The sequence below is a fragment of the Sus scrofa genome, chromosome 2 (assembly GCF_000003025.6).
Source record: "Sus scrofa isolate TJ Tabasco breed Duroc chromosome 2, Sscrofa11.1, whole genome shotgun sequence".
NCBI classification, from domain to species: Eukaryota; Metazoa; Chordata; class Mammalia; order Artiodactyla; family Suidae; genus Sus; species Sus scrofa.
Window position 1 is genome coordinate 57,245,323 of NC_010444.4, and position 26,343 is coordinate 57,271,665.

Genomic DNA, 26,343 nt, shown 5'->3' on the forward strand with positions numbered 1-26,343 from the left:
GGGGCCATCGAGGAGCGGTGGGCGGGCCCCCAGGCCGCCTGGGAACCTCAGCGGGAACCCGGCGAGAGCCAGAGCTTCAGCTTGAGGCTAGAACGGAGTCGCAGAAGGGGCGGCTCTGGAGGCGCTGAGCGCTCCCCGCTCCGGACCGGGCGAGGGACGCGTGCTGTGGTCGGCCGGTGACCGGCGTTGGCAACAGGCCACCGGCCCCACAGCTGAAGACGGACTCCGCGGGCACTTGCGCCCTGGGGCTGCGCGTGAGGCTGGCGACCAGGGGGCAGCCGAGCCCCGGGAGCTTCCGGGGCCGGCCGTTGCCGCCGCCACCGCTGCTGGTGTTGCTGCTCTTGGGGCTGGTGCCGGAGGGCGCGGCAGGTAACCTGGAGGAGAGGCTGAGGGGCCGGGGGCGGATACCCAGTCGCGCCCCAGCCGAGAGCTGGGGAGGGGTGCAAGGGAGAGATCGGCCAAGAATTTGGAGGCCACTTCAAGGTTTTTGGGGGGGAGGCTGGTGAATTGGAGAGCTGAACCAAGACTGAAGGGGTCGTTGAGCCTCGGGTTAGACAGAGGCTCTGCCGCCTCCCATTGCAGCCCATTGATAGAGTGAGCGGCCTTGCAAGGTGAGGACCCCAGGGGCCAGTGGGCCTGTGCCACCATCACCACCACCACCCCACCCCCCGCCACCTGCGACCTAGCCGACGCCACAGCTTCCTGCTGGAAGGCCTTAGGGAAGCTACGTTGGGGTGGGAATCTGAACGCATCCTCCATGCCTCCTGCCTTCTAGCTCGGCCTGGCAACTGCCCATCGGTCGCTATAAGTCTTTCTGGTCCCTTGGCAAGGTTCTGTCGGGTTGCCTGGGCGACCCTTTGGATAGAGGGTGAGGAGGTGCTTCGAGGGTTTCTCTGACATGACTCAGAATTTCCATTCTTTGTCAATTTCCGTTCTGCATTCAAAACAGCTGGGCCTTACTTCCGGGATTCTCAACAGCTCCCACGAGTCACCGCCCACCCTGACAGCACAGATCACTGAAAGTTTATTAGCACAGGCGGGGAGGTGTCCACCATTACTGCAATAATAATAGCTGATGTCCTTTATTCCAGGCTCTGTTCTAAGGGCTGCACGTACCAGAAGACATTTCGGTTCTCAACTTCCAAGGTTTACCATTTACAGATGTGAAATAGGGCCTAGAGAGGACGCTAGGTGGCAGCACTGGGACTTTTTTGTGCTTGGGCCGGGTCTCCGAGTGTTTTTAATAACAAAATGAAAAATATAGGATTCCAAAGGAACCCAAGTATGTTTTTATAAAGCTATTAAAATTTAAATAGAAATACAAAACTTTTAAAAAGAAATGTGAGTTTTCGATGTGTAACATATATGCGCTTCTAAGTTAACACATTAAATAATGGGCTTAAATAGTAAGAATTCCCTAGAATTTGGAAGTAGTGGGGGGAAAGCATATTTCCAGGTGTCTGCAACAACTTTTCATGCGATTTGAAAACATCTGTGGCTTCTATCTGGGACCAAAAGCACAAGTTCTGCTAATCCTGCTGAGCTTTTTGCTCCATTCACCATGGGAGAAAGGCCAAACTTCAGCTGGAGGTTAGACATCAGCTCCAACTTGAGGCTCCTGAACCCAATAGGATGCACCTACAGGAGGATTCAATCCTCAGCTCCTCATGGGAAACACTTAAAGGAGAAGCACCCTGGATGTCTGGGCAGGAGATTGGTAGAAGAGAGTGGGGCCAGGGATGGGGAAGTGTTTGGCTAATGTCCCTAGAATAAGAACACCAGGGGGGTGGGCCACTGTGTCTCTGGGCCAAGACTGTGTAACCAGTCCTGGTTTTCAGGTTGACATGGCCCTTAGGGATCCTTCTTACAGCTTCCTGCTGGGATGATACAGGGGCACACAGGTGATTCCAGCTGTTCATGGCAGGGATGGTCATGGGTATATGTGCGTAAGTCCTATGACCTTGTGAGGGGAATGGTCAAGGGCAGGTCTCCAAGCCAAGGAGGTGGGAAGGAATGGAGAGATAACCTTGGGTGTGTGCCAAACTATAGGAGAGAGGTGGCACATGGAGGGGAGGTAGCGAGGCATTTCCAGCAGGCCCCCTCATAAATGTTATGGATGCCAGGCTTTCCATGCTGGAGGTGGGAATGAGAAAGTGGCTTTCAAGGGGCAGATACCATGAGTGCTGCAGAAGTAAGTTCTAAACCTCATAGCACCTTATGACAAGGATTCAATTATTATCCCCATGATAAAGATAGGGAAACTGATGGAGTTCCCGCTGTAGTGCAGTGGGTTTAGGATCCAGTGTTGTCTCTGTGGCAACATGGGTTTGATCCCCGGCCAGGCATAGTGGTTTAAGGATCAGCATTGCTGCAGCTGAGGTTATAGATCACTTCCATATGCCATGGGTGTGGCCAAAAAAAAAAAAAAAAGATAGGGAAACTGAAGCTCAGAGAGGTTAGCTGGCTACCCACGGTTGCACAAAGTCTCATGGCTGGTTAGGATTTGGATCCCAGCAGGCTGGCTCTGGAGTCACGATGCCTTGGGCAAAAACTAAGGCAGGGAGTCCTGACCAGGGGAGAGGAGAAGGCAGAACTAATCGGTGGCCCTTGGTTGTTAGAGACAGATTAAGCACAGATAGATGATTTGCTGGTTACTATAGCAAAGCTGGAGTTGGGGGCTGGGGGTTGGTGGTGAGAGCAGGGTGAGGGGTGTATTCTTGGGTATCTGGCCTTGGCACCTGGCTAGATGTACTACTGGCATCCAGACAGGAGCAGCATCAAGGGCAGGCTAGGGGAGGGACTGCAGAGGTAAATCCTATGGAACATCAAGGGCCCTGACTCCTGAGACTACGTCTGGTCTCCCTCTACCCCTTTCCTCCTTCTAAGGTGACTCTGCAGGCCCTTCTTACTCTGCCTCCCCCTTCCTGCCATTCCAGGCTCATCTAAGCCAGGGATTCAGGGTCCCCTCCAGGCAACTATAGCCATACCCTTTCCCTGGCCCAGACCTTACCCTTGAACTCCAGTCCTTAGGACCTGCCCCAGTTTGGCCTCTTCCCACTTTCCTAAGGGGAAACAGGTATGGAGAGGCAATCTAGCCCTTTTTCCTCCCAGACTTATCTCTTACATTTGCAGTCATTCCTTGACCTTGGTTTTCCTGAACTCATCCTTCTCTTTTTCACTCCAGGCATTTTCCTGTGCTGTTGCTTTTGCCTGAGCAGTTCTCAAACTTTAGAATCAACTCAGAATCACCCAAAGGGGTTCTGCCCTCCTTTTCACCCCTAGAGCTTCAGATTCAATAGGGCTGGGGTGGGGCCTGAGAATTTGCATTTCCAACAAGTTTCCAGGTAAAACTCCTGCCACAGGTTCTGGAACTACACTAGACTCACTAGCCCAGAATGGTCTTCCCACCTCACCCACCCCATTGCCTGGCAACTCACAGCTGGTGCAGTCTCCTCCAGGTTTCAGCCTACGAGACACCTGGACTCAGCACCCTCTTGCCCCAGGGTTCTCCCAGCACGTAGTACCTTCTGCACCCAACACTTACAACCCCTCTCAGTTTACTGGACCTGCTTTGTTTAACTGCTCAATTGTCTCCCTCCCTCCAGATCTGAGCTCCCTGGGAGCTATGTCTTTCTCTCTGTCCCCACACACACCCATACTGGCTAAGTACCTGGCTTGTAGGTGCTCAATAGGTGCTTGTTTGTCCAATGAGTAATGTCGCAAGGTGAGAGATCAGGGCCAGTACAGATCAGCAGGTGAGCAGGACAGGGACAGGTAGAGCCAGAAGTGCTTGGGCTCTCCTCCTGGCAGCACATGAGCATCACCTGAGAGGTTTCCAATGCCTGCCAGTGTCCAGTCCTCTCTTAACCCCAAATCAACTAAATACATGTCAATGGCAGGATTGTCAAAGCTGCTGTGTGATGTTGAGCAGAGATGAAGGCAACCCAGCCCTGGCTTCCCTCCTCTCTAAGTGGGAACAATCAAGATATACCTCACAGGAATATGGTGAAAACACCATGAATCAAATCTTATAAAGCTCAGGAACCATACCTTGCACTGAGGCCCAGAACAGCCCTGTTGGCTTTGTTCCTGCATGCTGGGGAGGCTTCTGGTCACTCCTGAGGCAAGGCCCTCATGTCTCTCTTCCCTTCCAACATGTCTCTCATTGTCATTCCATACCATCTTTTCCAGCAGACAGGAGGATGTATAAGATGTTTTTGCCTTGAGATTCATACCTCCCTCTTCTATTCCCTCTCTTGCAGAGAGTCCCTGAGGGTTGCCCTTGGTGGCCGATAGCCCAGCTTCCATGGCAAAGGTGGTGATGGCAGAACTGGCAGACCTGAAGTTGGAAAAGAAACCATGGCCTAGAGGTAAGACCCTGCCACCCTATTGAAGACGGGGTAGGATGGTGGAGGCCAGGAGCCCCCAGCCTGCAAGAGACGATGTTGCAGTCTGGAATCTGGTGGACTGTCTTAGGGTGGTGAAACTCTGCCAGGGTGCCTTAGGGGCTAGAACCTGGCTCCTCACTCCAGCATCTTTCCCCACCTTGCCCCCTACTCCAGCCCTCTCCTTCCCATGTCCACCTCCCTTCAGAATAGGAAAGGACTAAGAAGAGGATGTCTCCATGCCTATACTTCTTTCTTATATTCATGATCTCATTGAATGCTTCAGCCCTGTGGAGTAGGTCAGTTACTTGCACCCACTTACAGATGAGGAAACCAAGGCCTGGAGCTGTGAAATAATTTCTTCAAGGCCACAAAGCTAGGAACTGGAGGTGCTACATGGATTGTAGGGGAGCTGGGACAGATGCAAAAAAAATGTCTCCTGGTAGAGTAGTAGGAAAGGGGCTGGGCTCCTCCCTCGCCTACCACAGTCCGGGGAAGAAGGAAACTGGGCTTAAGAGGGTTGGGGGGATGCTCAGGACTGTTCCTTGTTAAGGGCTGGCCATGTGACCCAGTGACCAGGAAGTGGCCAGGGGAGGGGGATGGAGGGGTGCTGATTACATAGACAGGCCCTGAAGCAACAATGGGAATGTACTACCTTCCTTAGTCCATTTCACAGCAGGAACAGATCCCCCTGAATACCTGCCATGTGGCCCCCACATTCTCCTGCCATGGTCCCACAGTGCCTGGCACCCATCCCAGCCTGGCAGGGGGTATAATCTCCAAAGCCAAGGAGGTGGCCTCCCTCTGCTTCTTTTTGCTTCACTCTGAGCTGGAGCCCAAGGCATGACGATGCCTCCTGGGTCCAGTTAGCAGGAGGGAGTCCAGGCCCAGCTGAGACTTCTCCTGGGGAAAAGAGGGGAATGGGTATTGTGTGAGCCCCTGCAGAGAGAAGTGGGATTTTCAGGGAGGGAAGGATGGCAGCCCTTTCCCTGGGTACATGGAAGGCAATAACTGGAAGTCAGCTGAGGGGGCCACAATCATGAACTTGTCCTAAAAATGGATCCCTGACTCCCAGGGTGGATACCAGATACCAGAATGTAGGCCATGGGCAGAGCAGATGCCAGGAACCGAGCCCTCATGGCAGGGTGAGCTAGACCAGAGGTCTATATCCAGACCATTCCAGACACCATCTGGACAAGCCTAGGAAGGATTTGGAATTCAACCCCTTTTTTTCCCCTCTACATCTACTACACTGAATCGTACCACAATTTCATTTTTCTCCTGTGTTTTTGCTTCAGCCTATGAACACCTCCAAGCACACTCCTGTCTCAGGACCTTTGCACTAGCTTTCCCCTCTGCAGACCTGGAATGCTCTCTTCCAGATCTTTCCGTGGCTGGCTCCTTTAGGTCTTTACTCAAGAGTTTCCTTTCTGGGGAGGCCTCCCCTGCCCATTCTATCTAAAATTTTAAACTCCTCGCCTAACATTTTGTATTTCTCTGCTTTGTCTTTTTCCCTCAGCACGTCTCACTCTCCACCCTATCATGTATTTTATGCATATATCTTCCTGATCCTACATTCATGTAAGCTTCCCAAGAGCAGGCACCTGGGGTTCTTTGAGTTATCCCAGCATCCCCAAGTCCTCAGAGAGGGCCAGACAGTAGGTGCTCAGAAAGTACTTACTGTGTGGGCAGCAGGGTGGGCCCTGCTGGGCCATATGATCTAGGCTGCCAGGATGAGCAGAACTGAGCCCTCTTAAAATGTACCCAGGGTGATGTCTTGGGAGGGCGGAGAATGGAGAGAGGCCATGGGGAGAGGCTTCTCATGTGTCCCCAGCCACACAATGTCAGCTAGAAGTGTGTTCAGTAAAGGACCAGTACACGCCAGGGGGGCACCTGGAGAATCTAGGTGAGTGACTAGTGTGAGCTTCACAGGTGACTTTGCTTTCCTGTGGCTCAGTTTCCCCATCTGTCATAGATATATAGAATAGTACTTGCCTGATAAAGTTGTCATGAGGGTAAACTGGCCCACATCTTATAAAATGCTCAGGACAGAGCCAGCACCTAAGTGCTTTAAGAATGTTTTGTAAATTAAAAAAAAAATTTGATAGACTTTCCTTCATTTTAATCAAAAATAACTGGCAATTGGAGTTCCCGTCGTGGCACAGTGGTTAACAAATCCGACTAGGAACCATGAGGTTGTGGGTTCGATCCCTGGCCTTGCTCAGTGGGTTAACGATCCGGCGTTGCCGTGAGCTGTGGTGTAGGTCGCAGACTCGGCTCAGATCCCTGCGTTGCTGTGGCTCTGGCATAGGCTGGCAGCTACAGCTCTGATTAGACCCCTAGCCTGGGAACCTCCATATGCTGCAGGAGCGGCCCAAGAAATGGCAAAAAGACAAAAAACAATAAAATAACTGGCAATTCAAGGCAGAGATGGGAGGGAGTAGGATGGACTGGGAATTTGGGGTTAATAGATACAAACTATTACATTTAGAATGGGTAAGCAATGAGGTCCTGCTGTTTTGCACAAAGAAACATACCCAGTCTCTTGGGATAGACCATGATGGCAGATAATATAAGAAAAAGAGTGTGTGTGTGTGTGTGTGTGTGTGTGTACATATATATATATGACTGGGTCACTTTGCTGTACAGAAGAAATTGTCACAACATTGTAAATCAACTATACTTTAACAACAACAACAAAAAACTGGCCATTCAAGCAACTAACATTAATAAATAGTAATAAGCAAGGTTGTGTACCTGCCCTAACAGAACAACCAGGTATGTGTTGTTCCCTTTCCTGCTAGGCCCAACCTTAGCATGACTTGCTCTTTCTGGCATTTTCCATACCTGGGGAAGAGCACATAAGCCCCTTTCAGACTCTTTGCTTTGGTGTTGGGAGCCCCAGGGTCCCTGGGCCCTACTTCTGTATACCTCCAGCCTCAGCATAGCTTTCAGAGATCAGAGATGTCCTTGATCCCAGATTGTGCATCCCTTTCCTGTCCTTCCCTGTCCTCTCTCCCTCCGTCTCTCCCTCTCTCTTTCCCTCCTTCTCTCTCTCACGGCAGCAACACCATGACCTTCAGGGCTCACAGGTTTGAACTGGCCACCAAACTCACAGGACCTAAAGGGCTGGAGTCTAATACTATGTATATTTTTTTTCCTATAGCTGCTGTAACAGCTAACCACAACTTGGTGGTTTAAAACAACACACATTTATTCTCTTATGGTTCTGGAGGTCAGAATTCCAAAACTGGTCTCACTGAGCTGAAATCAAGATGTCAGCAAGGGAGTTCCTGTTGTGGCTCAGTGGCTTCTTAACATAGTGTCTGTGAGGATGCAGTTTCGATCCTGGCCTCACTCAGTGGATTAATGATCTGGTATTGCTGCAAGCTGCAGTGTAGGTCTCAGAGTCAGCTCAGATTTGGCATGGCTGTGGCTGGCAACTGCCACTTCAATTCAACTCCTAGCCTGGGAACTCCCATATGCCTCTGGTGCAGCCCTCAAAAGGAAAAAAGAAAAAAAGGATGTTAGCAAGCCTAGCTCCCCCAAGAAGCTATATAAGAGAGAATCTGTTTCTTTGCCTTTTCTACCTTCTAGAGCTACATTTCTTGCCTTGTGGTACCTTCTTGCATCTTGCTGTGCTCCATCTTCACATCATCTTCTCCTCTGACAATCATATAATCTGCCTCCCTTTTCTTTCTTTTTTTTTTTCTTCTTCTTTTTTTTTTTTTTTTTAAAGGCCATACCCCTGGTATATGAAATTCCCAGACTAGGGGCTGAATCAGAGCTGCCAGCCTGCACCACAGCTGCTGCAACACTGGATCTGAGCCCCATCTGTGACCTATGCTGCACCTTGCAGCAATTCCAGATCCTTAACCCACTGGGCGAGGCCAGGGATTAAACCCGCATCCTCATGGATACTAGTCAGGTTTCCAAACCACAATGGGAGCTCTGTGCCTCCCTTTTCTAAGGACACAATTCATGATAATCTTTCTATTCAAGATCCTTAATCTGCAAAACTCCTGTTTTATAGTATAGGCGGTATATAAGGTAACACTCAGAGGTTGCAGGGATATCTTAGGGGGCCATTATTCAGCCCACCACACTCTGCTTCCTTAGCTGTGGAGAGGGAGACAGGACAGGAAGCTCCATTTTCATGGCTTTCCCACCACTCAGGAGGCCCAGCAGCTACCTAAAGGTTCTTTTGCCTTCCCTCACTTCCAGGGCAGGTGGAGCTGCTACAGATTGGAGACACAGAGAAACCAAAGCCTCTGTTTTCCTGAATGTCTCAGTGCCTCTTCACAGCTGCCAGCACAGGAGTACCCAACACTGATCTGAACTCAGTGGTTTGCAAGGAAACAGCACAGTGAGACAGACTCCAGTCATTCCCTAGGAGGCTCATACCAGTCCAGGAGAGATGTTAACCTTTCACTCAAACACTCTTGACATTGACCCCTCTTGCCTTTCATGAGGGGTTTCTCCAGCCATGAGATGAGAGCACCTCTCTCCTCAGCTTAGAAAAAGGCAGCAAGCTCTGGGGAGAGAATCTGGGCTTCCCTCTTTCTAGTGCACACCTTTGAGTGTTACACTCAGCCTCACCTGATCAGGGGCTCAGTTTCCTGATCTATAAAATGGGACCAATCACACTGACCTCTGCAGTTTATTGTAAGGATCAACTGAGATAGCGTATGAGGAACAGTTAAACCAGTGCAGTCACACAGCAGTCACCCCCCAAAATGGCAGCTGTGATTATTGGCTCTGCCATTCATGTTCTTGTTTTTTGTCCAGTTCAACAAATGCCAGAAGTAAGTTCTCACTGTATGCCAGCCATGCATCTAGGCCCTGGGGAAACAGCAGTGACACAATCAATGTATTGCCCACCCTCATGTAGTTCACAGTTTCATAGGGGGCACAGGACACTAATAAGACCCCTCTGGGGGACAGCTGGCTGAAATCAGGACTCTTGGAAGAAGGGACACCTGATGGCAACCTGAGGTATGGGGAGACTGGCTGAGAGAAGACAAAGCAGAGTACCTGGGGGAGAAGAAACAGCAGGTGCAGAGGGCCTGGGTAGAGTTTGGTGTGACCAGAAGTAACAAAGAGGTAGTAAAAAGAGAGCTTTGGGAGTTCCCGTCGTGGCGCAGTGGTTAACGAATCCGACTAGGAACCGTGAGGTTGCGGGTTCGGTCCCTGCCCTTGCTCAGTGGGTTAACGATCTGGCGTTGCCGTGAGCTGTGGTGTAGGTTGCAGACGCGGCTCGGATCCCGCATTGCTGTGGCTCTGGCGTAGGCCGGTGGCTACAGCTCCGATTCAACCCCTAGCCTGGGAACCTCCATATGCCGCGGGAGCGGCCCAAGAAATAGCAACAACAACAACAACAAAAAAAATAAAATAAAAAAAAAAAAAAAAAAAAAACTTAAAAAAAAAAGAGAGCTTTGAATGTGGAGATGTGTTTGATACCTTCTTTCACATTTGAATATTCAATCATTGAGCACCTACTGTGTGCCAGAAGCTGTTCTAGGTGCTGGGAAAACAGAATAGTTCATACAGGAATCCCTGCCCTAGAGAAGGTGATATTAAGGAAAATAGACCGCTAACAAGAGACACAGGTAAAGTACATATTCTCTAGGAAGTGTAGTGCTCTGCAGAAAAATAAGAGACAGAAGTGTTAGAGGATAAGATCTTTTGAGCAAAAACTTTTTAAAAATTAGGTAAGGGAGAAGGTCTCTTATGGCATGGAGGGTTAAGGATCCAGCATCGTCACTGCAGTGGCTTGGGTCGCTGCTATGGCACGGGTTTGATCCCTGGCCCAGAACTTCCACATGCCATGAGTACAGACAAAAAAAAATTAATTAGGCAAGGAAGTAACCCAGTGATATCTTTGAGACATGTCGGCTGAGTTTTTTCAGATATAGCATTTTTGGTTATAGCTTGAGGCAGGACTGGCTGCTAAATAGATTTCATCTCCAGCACCAAGTTGAATCCATAAATTGGTGCTTTTGGAGCCATGGTAGAGAGGCAGCATTTGGACTCAAAGAGAAAAGAGATTGACTAGCAATGTCTGCTGTGGGAGCAGGAGGGAATGGGGAATGGAGCCAAGATGCCATCAGCTTGAAATCAATAGTTCAAGCTAAGAAGGATGACCAACGTTTCAGGGCATGTCGGGGAAATGATAAATTCCACATAAATTAAACTTCCAAACAACCAACTTTTTAAAAATCACACTATTTTTTGAGTTCCTGCTGTGGTTGTAGGGGGTTAAGGATCCCCTCAGTGCAGATCCTGGTAGTGCATGTGCACTTAAAACCAGTTTGTGTTTCCACAGGGACGCACTCCCTCCGCTACCACTACCTGGCCCTATCAGAGCCAGGGCCAGGCCTCCCTCAGTTTCTGGCTGTAGGCTACGTGGACGACCAGGTCTTCATCCGGTATGATAGTCGTCGAGGCAAAGCGGAACCACAGGCCCCATGGATGGCTCACATGGATGCCCAGTACTGGGAGAAGGAGACTAAGAAGCAGAGGATCTGGGCGAAGGTGCAGCAGGTGGAGATGTGGACAGTGATGGGCTACTACAACCAGAGCAGTGGTACGTTGGGCAGACTCTTGCTGCCCCCATTCTCCTTCCTCTGACCCTCCAGGCACCCATGCCTGTCTGCCTGGGGATGGAGACCCCTCTACCAAGGGTGTAGGGCATGCTTCTGATGCTTGGCTCTTCTTAGTCTCCTTCTTCCATAGCCAAGCAGGGGCCTCGAGGCCTTCAGAATCAGTTGTGGCTTCAGCAACCAGTCCATAGGCCAGTGAAGCAAGCAGCCCCAGGAGCTGGGCAATGATGATCCCCCTTCCCTGTGCCTCATCCCTCGGGCCCTCAGATGCCTTCTCAGCCTCCCCATCTAAACAACAGCAGGCTTGGAGTTCCCATCATGGCGCAGCAGAAATGAATCTGATTAGGAACCATGAGGTCTCAGGTTCAATCCCTGGCCTTGCTCAGTGGGTTAAGGTTCTCGTGTTGCCATGAGCTGTGGTGTAGGTCACAGATGCGGCTCGGATCTGACGTTGCTGTGGCTGTGGTATAGGCTGGCAGCTGTAGCTCTGATTAGACCCCTGGCCTGGGAACCTCCATATGCCATGGGTGAGGCCCTAAAAAGCAAACAAAACAAAACAAAACAAAAAAATAATAGCAAGCTCATGCCCACTGCTGGGTCTGCTGCTAAGCTAGTAGAGCATGACTGGTTCAAACAGCACCCTCCTGCTCTGGGCCCAAACACCCAAATGACCAGACTAAAAGTTTCAGGTCCCCAGATGCCTCAGAAAGAGTAGATATAAAGGAGTGAGACAGGGAATGATGTGCCTCAGCCCTGGGCTCCCAGCATAAGCATAGCATCACTTAGTCCCACCATTTAAGGACATTTTATACCCACACGTAGTGTAGGATATAAAATAAGGATGTCAGGAGTTCCCATTATGGCTCAGCAGGGTAAGAACTGGACATAGTCTCCGTGAGGATGCGGGTTCATATCCCTGGCCTCACTTGGTGGGTTAAGTATCTCGCCGTAGGTTGCAGATGCGGCTCAGCCCAGTGTTGCCATAGCTAGGATGTAGACCACAGCCGCAACTCTATTTGGACCCCTAGCCCAGAAACTTCCACATACTGCAGGTGCGACCTTAAAAACAAAATAAATAAATAAAATAAGGATGTGATTAATTTTGAACTTGAGTGTTCCTTCCACATAAGAGGCCCAGCAGGTTTCTCAGCCCAGGCTGCTTATGAAAATTACTTGGGAGAATTTTTTTTCTTTTTGGTGGCATCCACAGCATGTGGAAATTCCCAGGCCAGGGATCAAATGTGAGCTGCATCTGCAACACCATATCTTTAACCCACTGTGCCACAGTGGGCACTGTGGGAGAATTTCTTAAAAGGCTAACACCCTGTTCCTCTACCCCTTGGAGGCCATTATGGATGGTGGGCCTCTCCTTGGCTCTTAGGGATTCAGCCCTCCAGCCCACACTAACCATGGCCTTCTGACCTGTACACACAGGCATGCACAGCACTCAGCGCATGTTTGGCTGTGAGATCCAGGAGGACGGCCACTCCACTGGCTTCTGGCAGTTTGGCTTCGATGGCCAGGACCACCTGTCACTGGACCTGGAAACTCTGAGCTGGGTGTCAGCTGAGCCTGTGGCCGTACGGACCAAGCGCTGGTGGGAGACAGAGCGCTGCTATGCAGAGTATGACAAGGCCTACGTGGAAGGTGTCTGCCTTACCTCCCTACGCAAATACCTGGAGCTGGGAGGCCAGAGATTCAGCCGGAGAGGTAAGGCCCAGCCTTCCGTAATGCAAACTGGCACCATGCTCCCATTCTCTAGAGCCATCCAATTTGACAGAGAAGCCTTTGAGGGATAAGAAGGTAGGCTGTCTCCTCCTAGTTCAGATAAGCCCACTGGGACCCAGAAAGATGACTGACTAGCCAACAGCTCCCTCCTGCAGAGCAAGAAGAAAGCCTAGACCTCAAGCCCTCACTTCAGGTAAGGTGGAGCGGGGAGCTCTAGAGTCTCCCTTGTCCTATTGCGGTCTTAGAGAATAAACCCCCCTCATTCTGGCTTCAATTTTTTTTTTCATCTACAGAGTGAATGGGTTAAACCAGGTGGCTCATCAAATCCTTTGGGGGTTTAACAATCTGTGGTTCTGCTCCTTGGGAAACAGACCCCTGGCCTCAGAGGACAGCATCCCCCACCACTCCCTGGACCACAGGGATTGCCAGAGAAGCTGAGGCCCTTTGTCCCTCTCCTCCCTCACACCTGTTATGCTCAACATGCTCCCCAGAGTCCAGGTGCATTGTGAACTTCTCCTGAGCCCAGCCAGTAGGGCTGGAGACACAAGGGCTGGGATGGACACTAGGGAACATGGAGGTGCTGAGGGTGAAAGCCTCACAGGCTGTGATAGTTAGGGAGATTGCCAGGGGTGGGGCCAATCTGAATACCCAGCATGCCAGGGATGTCTGGTGATTGAGTGGTGGGATATGAATCAGCTGAGGTAATGGGGAAGATATTCCCTCAAATGGAGGATAGGACAGATAACATCAGGAGTGGAAGATGTGATCATGAGAGCAGAGCAGGGGAGTTCAGAGCTCAGGCGCTGAAGCCTAGCCTCCAGATACATATCCCAACTCTAGGATTTGCTGGCTGTGTGACTCTGGGCAAATTACTTACCCTCTCTGTGCCTAAGTTTCCTCCTCAGTATAATGAAGATGGTAATAATTGCTGCAGCCTCCCCAAAGCACCATATTAGTGTGTATTAAACAAATAGTGTAGATCACTCTTTCAAGCATGAGGTATTGTCCTATGTCCTTCACCTGGTAGATTAGTTGTGATTCTCCATAGAAACAGAACAGGATACATAGAGAAAGTCTTTTTAAGGAATTGGCTTATGTGACTATGGAGGCTGAGAAGTTCCAAGGTCTGCATTCAGCAAGGTGGAGACCCAGGAGAGACCCAGTCTAAGTCCAAAGGCCTGAGAACCAATGGTGTAGTTTCAGTCCAAATGCTGGAAAGCTCAGGACCCAAGAAGAATCAGTGTTTCAGTTTGGGTCTGAAGGTAGGAAAAGAGCAATGTTTCAGCTCAGCAGTCAGGCAAGAAACGCTCCCTATTATCCAGCCTTTTTTTTCCTATTCAGATCTTCAGCTGAGGGGATGGGCCCGCCCACACCGGGAACAAACAGCAGTCTGCTTTACCAAGTCCACTGATTCAAATGTTAATCCCACCCAGAAACACCCTCACACACATAACCAGAAATATGTCTGACCAAATGTTTTGGCACCCCCTGGCCTGGTGAAGTTGACACATATAATGAACCATTACACCTGGATTACATCATTTGGGACTTGAACTTTGAGAGGAAGAGATGGTGGATCCCCATTAGGCTCCAACTGATGGCAGAGGGTTGTTGACAGGAGTCATATCTCCCTTGTGGAAATTCCAGGATAGGGCCCCTTTGGAACTGTTGACAATGGTTTGTCCCTGCCTACAAAGGTAACTGGGTGCCTTCCCCAGAGAGAGTCCCTGTCCCCATTTCCTTGTCCTTCACCCTGGAAGACGCTGAAGGTGCCCAGGATGAAGCATGAGCAATGGGCAGAGAGCAGCCACTCACCAGCCTCCTCCCTCCACCTCTCCCTGCAGAGCCACCCACAGTGCGGGTGACAAAGCACACGGCCCAGGATGGGGGCACCACACTGAGGTGCTGGGCCCTGGGCTTCTATCCACAAGACATCTCGCTGAGCTGGTGGCTGGGCGAAAAGGAGCTGACTTCCAAGACTGAGTATGTGGAGACACGCCCCAGTGGCGATGGCACCTATCAGACATGGTTGGCCACGCAGGTGCCAGCTGGGGAAGAGATCCAGTACACCTGCCATGTGCAACACTCCAGCCTGAATCACACACTCACTGTGACCTGGGGTAAGGAGCTGGGCTTGGTCAGGAAGGGGGTGGCAGAAGGTCCCAGGACACCCAGAGAAGATCCTATGATCTGTGGGGTGCCCCTTTTCTCTGTCTTTCTTAGAATCACCCTCATCATCTGGACTTATTGCCATGATTATCTCCCCCATCCTGGTCTTGTTGGTGGTTTGTGTTGTGATCTTGATCAAGTGCCTTCAAGGTAGGTAGATAATAAACAAGAGTAGGATGCCCTCTGGCTGATCCAGCCTTGTAGGGAAGAATGCTGTACTCCCATCCCTGCAGCTAGAACTGTTCCCTCCTGGGGAGCAGCAACTACTGCTGAGGTCCTGCCCCCCACCCCACAATTGCATGCCACCCTGAGGACCCCGTGGATCCTACAGTCAGGGGAGATCAGTGGGCCTAACTTTGGAAAGGGCCAGAGGGTAAGAAGGAGAAGGAAGGCGGGGACCCAGGGCTCCACCTCTGCTCACCACTCATCTTGTCTCTTGTTTTCCCCCGCCAGAAACCAGGAGTAAGGAAGCTTACGAGCAAGCCCCAGGTGATTGTGGGATGGGCTGGTTGGGGAGAGGAAGCCCCAGGTGTTCCCAAGCATGACCAAGATGCCTTAGAACTCAGGATGTAGGCAAGAAATGGGGTGGGTTCTTTCTCTGGCCTCAGCCCCCTGCCCCATCCCACCATCCTGGAGCAGGCAGAGAATGTAGAGAGCACGCCAGAGAGCCACTACCTGGGTTCGGGGGACAGGGACTAGGGAGCCAACTGAGAGCACCCCTTCCTTTCTTCCTGCAGGTGGAGAGGACCCTTATAATTGCCAAAGCCCAGCGAGAACAGAGCCTACTCAACTTATCTGATGACAGAAGTTCACTGTCACAAATTAAGGTGCTTGGGGGCATGAAGTCCCACTGCACTGGCTCACTGGTGTGATCTGACTGCAAAGGGCCCACTCTGCCCCCAAAATGATTCCTCCTCACTCCCTTCAGCCTTGTTACAAGCAGTCTGTGCCACTAAGATGGCTTTGAAGTCCTTTTAGAAGTCTAATCCTGTTTGGGGTGGGGGGGGTGGTTGGGGAGGAGAGCAGTAGTAATTCCTCATATCGTTTTACACTTGACAATTTTGCAAAATGATTTCATGTTAAGTGTAAATCCCACTAGAGCCTCTCAGGCACCCCTGTGAGTTTGGCAAAGTTATTCTCAGTTCTCATGTCCACTTCCCCAACATGAAAACTAAGGGTCTGGGCAGTCAGGGAAGAACCAGAACAGTAGTAATAAAGCTACAAGGGCAGCCTCCTGCATGCATCAGCTAGCATCAGGAAGAAATGGCTGGATGCCTGCCTCTTTTATAAGTGTGTTTATATGTACATATGATATCCATTTTTGTAAAAAGTAGAGTGTTAGGGTGTGAGGGGGGCTATGAGGGTGAGAGAGGGTGGGTATATGTATACACAAGGGTGAATGGGTGTGTATGTGTGAGGGCAAGGGGGTGTATGGGGTGTGTGTGAGGGTGAGGGTATGTGTAGTATGTGGGTGTCCTTATGTATTTGAGGAGAAGCTCAGAGGGACAGGGGCTTAGGGGCCTCTTAGTCCCAGGCAGCTGAAGGATGGGAAACAACACAGGCCGTATTTCCCATATTACCTGTCCTTTTGAATGGTTTGAACATTTACAGTAAGCACATGTTACTTTTAAAATGAGGGGAAGACCTCTTTTTACTGTGTCCTATGGAAATGTCTCCTCAGTGAACAAGACACTCCCTGGGACTACACACTGATTGATTCTGCCAGCAGCTCCAGTCTCATGGCCATTTGAGGTGCTAGGGGCCGGGACTCCAGAGCCCTAGCAAGCAGAGGAAGCACTCCACTGTCATAAAGGACACAAGGCCAGACCTTTCCCAGGGGATCCTCTGCCTCCCCTAAAGTGGACATGAAAAGTGTGACAGAACCTCCTGTGGGGACTTCTGAAACCTCCATGTCTGCAGCCCTGGGAGACCTTGGCCCCAAGATGTGAACGACTGGTGGTATTAGAAAAAGATTCAGCCTGCCCTGGTGGCCTGCAGGACCTCAGCAATGAGATCATAATTATCAGATTGTACTTAAAATGTATCTTAAATGTCAATCTTTCTCAGTGATATTGTCATGTTCCGTATTCACTGTACTAACCACATAAGCAGTATTCTAAGCACTTTACTGTAATCTAAGCTATTTAATATTCAAAGTACATTTGTGCAGGAGAATTAATAATCCTGTGCTACAGATGAGGAAACTAGGCCCAGGGTCCCACAGCTGGTTCATGCCAGAGCTGGAATGTGAGGCCAGGCAGTCTAGCTGCATGCTGGGCACCTCACCACTGTACCAAAAGCCTCAATGAAAACCATGCTGTGCTGTAAATGGGCAAGTAAGTACAGGTCTGCAATCCCTTATCTGCAATTCTGAAATCCAGAAGAAAAACCTCTCAAAGTCAGAAGTTTCTTCCAAGCTTTGTCATCAAATCCTGACCGGGGGGAAGGGCAAGAGAAAAAAAATTCCTGAAGTGAAGTGAGGCTATTTATACTCTGTTTACTTCTTGTGTGCCTTCTTGCAGTTTTCCACAGAAATATTAGTTTGGGAAATCATGGAGTGTCATCCCAGACCTCTCTAAGTAGTGTTATGTGATATCCAGCATCTACAGTACCTTCCTAAAGCCAAAAGAATTCTAAATTCTGAAATACATCTGGCCCTAAGGGTTTGGGTAAGGGATTGTGGACCTGTATTAATAAGGTTTTCTAATAAATGTTTTATTTTTACAGTTGTCTGGCTGTATAGTGAGACAAATTATACACAGCGTGGGTCTGGTCTCCACCCATAGAAGTTGCAAGTGTCCAGATGGACCTCAGGGCTCCCTCAGCCCTGGATACACTTAGATACTCCTGGGCAGAATTGGAACATTCTTCCCTTGAGAAGGGGTTGAGGCAGAGTGGATTTGGGGGAAGAAGATTGGAGGAGGCTCCTGGCCAGCCATTCTCATTTGTAATTGGTACAGCTGTGTCACCTTTCTGTACACTATACATACCCCCAAGACTTGCGGCTTCTCCACAGACCAGCCCCCCACGCCCCTATGGGGGATATGTTTGGTGGAACTTAGATAGAGGGTCTGGCTTCCATAATTGCGAGCCCTGGGCAGAATGGGCTAGAAGTTCCTGTCCAGTTCTGTGCTTCTCCATGTCCAGGACCCCAAATACCTCCGGGACTGTGCAATTATAGGACCATCCCTCCAGATAAGGAAAACGGGCAGAGAGGCCATGAACTGATACAGTCCCATTACGCCCCCTACAGGACAGAGGCAGAGCCCAGTCACTTACGATCCAAAAGTTAGGGTCCTCTTGCTCTTCCATTGGCCTCATTGGCTACTTAGTTTAGAAACTGCCCTAGGGCAGGGGCCATGCTGTCTACATCTGTCCTGGGTATGCATCAGGAAACCTTGTTTTTGCACCTCATTGCTTTTTTGCTGCTGGCTTTCCTCACCCTCTGTCCACCGGCCTCTCACTAGAACAAGAAAACCTGGGGTTCTGGGACCTGGAGGCTGGTAAACAAAAGCGCCAGATGAGATAAGAGAGCACAACACTGCCTGCGGGGTGCCTTCCTTCCCTTTCCTGAGTTCTACTAACCCTTTCCACTAGAGCAGTCCCCACTCTGACTTCTCACACCAGAGAGAATGTACCAGCCTTTATGCTGCCAATGGCACCATCCTGACCTTCAGGAAGTGCTTGCTCTATAAATGGATTATGAGATCCTTGGGAACTGGGCAACTGCATTTTGCTTTAATCATATTTTCCTGGAGTTTCTGTTGTGGCTCAGCGGGTTAAGAACCCAACTAGTATCCATGAGGATGTGGGTTTGATCCCTGGCCTTTCTCAGTGGGTTAAGGATCTGGTGTTGCCACAAGTTGTGGCACAGGTTGTGGATGAGGCTTGGATCCTGCGTTGCTGCAGCTGTGGCATAGGCCAGCAGCTGCAGCTCCAATTCAACACCTTGCCCAAGAACTTCCATATGCTGCAGGTGTGGCCCTAAAAAAAAAAGTCACATTTTCCTTAGACACTAGCTCAGTGTTTTGCTCATGAAACCATAAAATACATTTTAGACCTAAAGGGATCCTAAAGCATCTCTACAAACCCTTGATAATTGGACATACTCACATAATTCTGCTTCCCCCTGCTGAGGTCTCATGGCCTCTCACTTTAGAGTCCTTCCTGTCCAGGCTGCGAGCTCCCTTGAGAGCATCCCTCTCTTATCTCCCACCCATACCCAACATATACTGGTCTAAGCCTGCTACACCTGCAAAAATGGAAGCAAAGAGACGTGATTCAACTAGGACTCCACAGCCAGGTAGGAGGTGAACTCAGGGGTCCTGAGTCTAATTCACAGAGGGGTGAACCGGTTCAGAAAGCATGGCAGTACCATCAACCTAGGCCTTGCTCCCACTGCTCATTTTTGTTTCCCTATTTAGCAGTAGCTAGTCAGTGGTCTCAACCAAAGTCTGGGGCTCTGGGCCAGCCTGGACATCTGCCTCTCTTCTGGGTTCCTCCCTCATCTCCCTGCCAGGAGAGAAACTTGTGAGGGAACTGAAGGCAAATATGCAAAGGGAGTTCTTTTTAGCCCTGGGTTTTCCCCCTTGGGCACCCAGAACAGTCAGTCTCAGGAGTGAACGGAGGCAGAGAGGCAAGTATGGAGGTCTCTGAGTGCCCTTGGATGCAGAAAAGTGACACCTTTCAAGGACTCTTTGGTCAAATCACAGATGTGAGGGAACAGCCTTCCTACCCAGCAGGTTCTGCCAGGGGCCTCTCCTGGGAACTGTTTCCCTCCATCTACCAGACCAGGTGGGCTATGGTTCAGAACTGGGATCTCCAGCCATGGACTCACCCCTTGCTCAGCCTGTGGGTGAAGTGCTGTCAGACTTCTAATCCTCAGGCCACCCTGATATCCCCCACACACATTTGTACTAATATCACATGCTAACCATTCACTCGAGAGTCCTGCCCCGAACCACAACTTTTGGGGGGCCACTACATTCAAACCAGAATTCTATGGCTGCCCAGTGTGGCATGGTGCTCTGTGATTATGTGTCACATGAATGAAGGAATTCATTAATGAATAATAATGAATCATGTATATTCAATGAATAACATTGGAATCCACTCACCAAATGACAAGGCTTTTTTTCTTTCTTTGTTTTAAAGTCCACACCTGGGAGTTCCCCTTGTGGCAGAGAAGAAGCGAATCCCACTAGTATCCATGAGGATGCGGTTCAATCCCTGGCCTCGCTTAGAGGGTCGGGGATCCAGTGTTGCTGTGAGCTGTGGTATATGTTGAAGACGTGGCTAAGATCCTGCATTGCTGTGGCTGTGGAGTAGGCTGGCAGCTGCAGCTCTGATTCAACGTGTAGTCTGGGAATTTCCATATGCCTAGGCTAGTCTGTTTCTCTCCTCTAACTTCCTGGAAAAGTTCACAGACCAAGGCAGAAACAGAAGGATAATTGAGAGCATAGGCTATCTCACCTGTGTCTCTTTAGCCTTCCCTTGCCCCATAATGCCACATAACTGAATAGTAAGAGCAGAATGGAACCACACAGCCTCCCCTCAAGGCAAACAGCCAGGGAGGTGGGAGTCAGCCTGCCAGCTGTCTATGCCAAAGGTCCGACCTTCAGCCAGGCTCTTCCAGGCCCCTTTGCTCCACCAGAGCAAACCCAGGAAGCCAGAACTATCTACATTGCATCGAGGGTAGAAGAGAAGCTGCCATTGGTCATACTCTGTGCAGCCAGGACCTCTGGAATCTGACTGGGGAGAATACCAGGGTGTGGAGGACAAGGCTGAGTCTCTAACCCAGAGGGCGGAAACGAGCCAGAACTGTAACATCAGAAGGCATTCTGGAGGCCCTCCATTCCAGCCTCCTTGCCCAGGGGTCAGTAAACTTTTCCTGTAAAGTGTCAGATAGTAAATAATTTTTTTCTTTTTTTGGCTGCCATGTGGAAGTTTCCTGGCCAGGGATTGAATCCGCGCCACAGCAGTGACAACGCTGGATCCTTAACGGCTAGGTCACCAGGGAACTCTGAAATATTTTAGACTTTTCTGGTCACATACAGTTATGTGTCAGAATACCCACCTTTGTCTTCTTTTTTTTTTGGAGTGGGGGGAGGGGGCTTGCAAGCAGCATGAGTAAGTTTCTGGGCCCAAAATGGAACCAGACCCACAGCAGTGACCTGAGCCGCTTCAATGACATATTTTATCCCTTAAACCGCTGCGCCAGAAGGGAACTCTTGATTGGAAGGATTATAGATGGGTGAGGCGAGGCAAAGTAGGTGCAGGGCATGCCCAGTCTGAATTGTCTGAGGGCAGATAATAAGAAAGGGGTGAGTTAGTCTGATGAATAAAGTTGAAAACACCCAAGTCCCCAAGCAACTCTTCGACCCCGCAGACGCGCTGTGGCAGAGCGAGCTCAATCCCGCCAGTTTCCCACAGACCACGCCCCCCAGAACCGCAACGTTGGAGTCCTCGGGCGCAGAGAGGTCTCTGGGCTGAAGGGCCGGAAGTGCGCAACAGCAGCGGGGGTTGGCTGCTGCACAACCGACTCTTCTAGAGCCTTTGGGAGTCCTGGCTCTCCTGAGCGGCTGCTGGGCACCTTTGGTCTGACTGATTAGAGTGCTGGCTTAAATTGATTCTCTCCCCTCCTCTGTCCAGTTTCATCAGGCAATCTTTTCTCTGGTGCAGCTGGATGGGAGGCGGGGCTTCCCGGGCTGGCGCGTCTCCTGGGGGCACCACAGAGACGTGGTCCTCCATCACTTCAGCCCGTCCCCTCAAGTCTATGAGTTAGCGCGCCTACGTCATTTTCGATCGCCTCGGACGGGGTGAGGAGTGCCGGCTTCTGAGGAGGAAGCAGCAGGGTCTGACAGACTGGGAGGGAGGCGAGAAATGCGTTGGGATCTGAGTTTGCAAGTTGCGTCTCGAAGGAAAGTGGAGGCTGCAGTCTGGTTGTGCCCCCCACTGCCTTCGGAAGGCAACTGTGAGGGCGGGTCTAGGGCCTTCGCGCCTAGAGTTGGGGAGAGCCTGAAAAAAGGGAGCAAGTCTTGAGCAAGGCCTGAGGAGGGAAGGCTGGGTTGGGGACAGCTTTGGATCACCAGCGTAGCTTAAAGGCAAGCCTTCTGGTGCGTCCCCCGCTACCCAGCTCTGCGCTGAAGCATCCACGCCAGCCGGCAGCGCCTTAAGATGGCTGGCTGTGCTGCTACTCCCAGTCCTATGCAGACACTTCAGGAGGAAGCGGTGTGTGCCATCTGCCTAGATTACTTCAAGGATCCTGTATCCATCGGCTGTGGACACAACTTTTGCCGAGGGTGTGTGACTCAGCTGTGGGGCAAGGAAGATGAGCAAGACAGGGATGAAGAGGAAGATGAATGGGAGGAGGACGACGAGGCGGTGGGGGCCATCGGTGGATGGGACAACTCCATTCGACAGGTTTTATACCAGGGAAATGCTGACGAGGAGTTGTTCCAGGACCAAGAGGATGATGAGCTCTGGGTCGGTGACGCTGGTGTGAGGAATTGGGACAACATGGATTATGTGTGGGACCAGGAGGAAGAAGAGAGGGACTACTACTTGGGAGGCTTGAGACAAGACCTGAGAATTGATGTCTACCTGGAAGAAGAGGAGGAGATAGTGGAAGAATACGATGAAGACGACGAAGAGCTGTATCTTGACAGGCATCTGCCTCCTCCCCTAGCCCCTCCACGGCAGTTCACCTGTCCCCAATGCCGAAAAAGCTTTACACGTCGAAGCTTTCGTCCTAACTTGCAGCTGGCCAACATGGTCCAGATAATTAGCCAGATGTGTCCTACTCCTAATCGAGGGAGCAGAGAGAATGATCAGGGCATCTGTTCCAAACACCAAGAAGCCCTGAAACTCTTCTGTGAGGTGGACAAAGAGGCCATCTGTGTGGTGTGTCGGGAATCCAGGAGCCACAAACAGCACAGTGTGGTACCATTGGAGGAAGTGGCACATGAGTACAAGGTGAGAGGCACGAGGGAATGTGGGGATTTGAAGGGAGTGGAGAAAAAACAAGGGGAGCTGGGTACTTGGTAGGTGAACCTCTTTTTTTTGAGGGATGAGGTGGAGGGTGGAGAGAGATGGGCATATATGGACAAAGGAGGCACTGGCTGAGGCAGACTGGCTTCCCTGCAGGAAGCTGTCAACTTACCCCCTTTGTTGTTACTCCCTTTCAATCTACCCCAGTATTCGCGTGAAATAAGTGACAGACCCCAACTACTTAATTTCCCTCTGATGTGAGTCGAGTCTATACCTGATCAAGATACCAGGACCCTCAATACATAGGAATAGAAAGCCACAGTACCTATAGATAATAGACATTTAAAATACAGTGTCAAAACAGAGGACTAGTATTGGTAAACCAAAAGGCCGAGTGTGAGTGCTGGCCTAGTAAGAGCAACTGAACATGCCCCCCTCCAAAAGTCTGGGACTGCTTCCCCACCTTCATTAGGGTGTATTTTTCCCTGTAGTGAAAGGCAGACAACATAAAACATCTTTAATGGATCAGAATAAACCTCAGGTCCTGATCACTTTCCTCATATTTTATCAGTGGAAGGAGTGAAAGATTTAGGATCAGTGGACCTAACTCTGCTACTTACTGGACCTAATCTTGGGCAAGTTTCAACCTCTTAGCTTTACTTTCTCCCTAGACTTGTTAACACTAAAACAGATCATATATGTGAAAGTATTTTGTAAACCACAAAGCACTAAACAGATACTTGTTTTTTTAATGTGACTTTAATTTCTTTGGGTTCTGATTTGGTTAATACCTTGCTTTCTAGTCCTGATCTGAGTATTAGAGAATTATCTCAGTGACAGCATTAATATGTCAAAAGCCTAGGTGGATGTGACTCCTCACAGAACCCAAGGAGGGGGAGGTTATCTTCAGGCCCATAAGTCTTAACCTGTAGTATTCAATAGCAGCTGCTCATAGTTCAGTAATACTTTACAGTTCTCCTACAGCAATGGTTTTCAAACAGTTTTTTCTGACCAATTAGTATTAAATTAAATGGGTCATGCCCTGCATTGTTTTGAATGAAACAGAAGCAGAGTTCCCTGGTGGCACAGCAGGTTAAGGATCCAGTGTTGTCACTGCCCATCCAGTGGCATGGGTTCAGTCCTTGGCCTGGGAACTTCCACAGCATGCTGCAGTAAATTAATAAACAAATACACAAATAAAATGTCAGAGTGCATGGGAACACAGTAAGGGTAAGTGCTGTTTTATGAAACTTTAAGTTATATGTACACAGACAGGCATATACTTGGTCAGGTAAAACGAATTGCTTACTCTGGGTTGCAGTCAAAACACATAGAACACTGCCCTACAGGTATTGTCTATTAGATATTATCATCCACACTTCATAGTAACTGTTGGTTAAGTGCACAGATAAGACACAAATCTTAACTACAAACCCCTGCTAATTCCATCATACTGACTTTAAGGATAAACCCTAGTATCATGCTTTCCCCCAGGGTCATTAAGTTTGCCTATAAAAGAAACTATGCCCTGTACTTAGTACACTAAGGCTGAGAGGAGGTAACTTTTCATTCCTCTGCTAGAATTTCCTAGAAGGGATTTGAAACCAAAATTTTAATTAAAAGCCAATTTAGACCCCTCGCTCTGCAAAAGGGACCAGATGCTTCCATCATCAGTACTCCTTGTTTTTCTATTTTCTCCTTAGAGGTAGCTAAAGAAGCAAAAAAAAAAAAAAAAAAAAAAAAAAAAGTTTTTTTGAGGTCTTTATCAAGTATATATTTATGTATGATGCAGAAGATAAGGTCAGCTTCTTATCTGAAAATGTTGGGCAGTGACACATGCCAAATATTGTTAAATTTATGCCATTTAAAAACAGTGGAGTATTCTGCAAAGCACAATTCTCTGCAGTTTTAAGATTGGACAGCATTGGAATATTGAGAGGAATTTTCAAAGACCATGAAACCATAATATTAAATAGCCCTTTTAATTGCAAAGGAGAAAAAAATAGAAACTTATGAAAGCTTGTATTCCAAGTGCTGTCACAGCTTTTGAGAGGAAATTGAGGAATTCTAGAATTTCATCAACTTCTGCGTCTGAATTCTGAATTGACTGAGCATATCAAAATTAAAAAACATTACCTCATCTTGCCTTGCTATTAGTTGAGATGCATCTATTAATGAAAATTGTGCTTTGCTTAATGTTCAGAATAAGGCTTTAAAAACTGTAAATGTGCTATTTTCACTAAGCCTAATATTTGATTACTAAAGACAATATTTTTGAATTTCTGTCAGAAGAACTTGAAGGACAAAACTGTAGGAGTATATGTTGGCGCAACTGTGATGGCAAGTTTTAGATCTGAGTCTTTGTCAAAAGTTGAAGAAAATTGGCATTCAAGATGTTCTACAGCAGTTACCGTCCAGCATCGACTTCCATCAATCTGCCCATAATCTACTAGAAATCTTAAGCCTTGATGTCAGCATGACTGTTGTGAAAAACAGTACATTTAATCCCAGTTTGCCTTGAATATCTGAATGCTGTTCAGTGTTTTCTGTCACACACTGAGGTTTCTTGGTTATCAAAATAGTTAAGCTGAATTTATTGACAGAACAACTGGCTTTGGAACAACAATAAAAACAACCGATACTTAACACACTGAAGCTTAAAATACATTGACCCTAAATTGTCAAGGGGGCAAAGAGTAACATCATTTGCTCATTATGAAATACTTTAAGCACTTGCCAAAATTCCAGCTACATATCAAACTCATGCTAAATGTGTGTTGATTTTCTTGACCAGTCTTTCAAGGACCAGATTCATCAATGTTATTTCAAGAAAAAAAAAAATCTAAAACTATTCTGGGTGATGCGTTCTTGATCTTGTTCTTAAAACATACCTGTGGTAGCTTTTGAGAAGAGTGTGTTTCACACTGATGTTCAATCCTCATTAGAAGAACTTCAAGAGAAATTTGTGGAATTCAAAGTCTGATTGTTTTAACTAGAAATTTCCAGACTTTAATCCATTCATTATTCTATCTTGTCCTTACATCTTAAAAGCTTTTTTTTTTTTTTTTTTGGAATAACTAACTGTGGGAGAGTGTTGTCAAAGTAGCTTGTGTTTTGTTGCATCTTTTACATCACCCAGGAAAGAAAAGTTCAGGCTTAACAGTGACTTGGTTATTACATCATCTGAATAAATTTTTGCCTTCCAAAATTACCATGCTTTGATTACTTTCAGTCATGAAACTTAATTTTGAAATTTTAAATAACACTGAAGGAGGAAGAATGTGAGATGTTAAGGTATGTGTGGGTTACAAAAACATTGAGAAAAACCAACATACATCTACATCCACCAGATGCTCATCTGTTTCTTAAATGTCTTCCCTACTAGGTTCAGCTATTGACCTCCCATCACAAGTTAGACTGTTTAACTTGCTCCTTTCTATTCCTATGGCTGTACCCTGGACCTTATCTTC

General features: G+C 48.8%; 1 protein-coding gene and 1 long non-coding RNA gene across 7 annotated transcripts in view; one reads left to right on the forward strand and one right to left on the reverse strand.

Annotated features, from left to right (window-relative positions):
• Positions 1 to 26,084, forward strand: TRIM52 (tripartite motif containing 52). Of its 6 annotated transcripts, XM_021083413.1 has the most exons (9): positions 1 to 369; positions 4,263 to 4,370; positions 10,711 to 10,971; positions 12,422 to 12,697; positions 14,560 to 14,835; positions 14,939 to 15,034; positions 15,338 to 15,373; positions 15,622 to 15,711; positions 16,566 to 17,613. In XM_021083413.1, exons 2-8 carry the CDS (start codon positions 4,307 to 4,309, stop codon positions 15,681 to 15,683), a joined length of 1,071 nt encoding a protein of 356 aa, XP_020939072.1. In that variant the 5' UTR covers positions 1 to 369; positions 4,263 to 4,306; the 3' UTR covers positions 15,684 to 15,711; positions 16,566 to 17,613. The 6 variants fall into 6 exon arrangements, 5 of the variants coding, with proteins under 5 accessions (XP_020939072.1, XP_020939073.1, XP_020939074.1 ...); XM_021083414.1 differs by lacking the exon at positions 15,338 to 15,373 and having other exon boundaries at positions 44 to 369; positions 16,566 to 17,608; XR_002341586.1 differs by having other exon boundaries at positions 18 to 369; positions 14,560 to 15,373; positions 15,622 to 17,608.
• The window catches only part of LOC106508370, a 13,562-nt gene continuing 8,189 nt past the window's right edge, over positions 20,971 to 26,343 (reverse strand). The window contains exon 2 of the long non-coding RNA XR_002341587.1: positions 20,971 to 21,183. This is a non-coding gene — a long non-coding RNA (uncharacterized LOC106508370). The remainder of the gene's footprint in view (positions 21,184 to 26,343) is intronic.

Excerpts from the sequence above, each read along its gene's own strand:
- TRIM52 (XM_021083413.1), top strand. The coding sequence starts at position 4,307 with ATGGCAAAGGTGGTGATGGCAGAACTGGCAGACCTGAAGTTGGAAAAG. Across the intron at positions 10,972-12,421 it reads CTACTACAACCAGAGCAGTG|GCATGCACAGCACTCAGCGC; the intron begins GTACGTTGGGCA and ends CTGTACACACAG. Across the intron at positions 15,035-15,337 it reads CTTGATCAAGTGCCTTCAAG|AAACCAGGAGTAAGGAAGCT; the intron begins GTAGGTAGATAA and ends TTCCCCCGCCAG.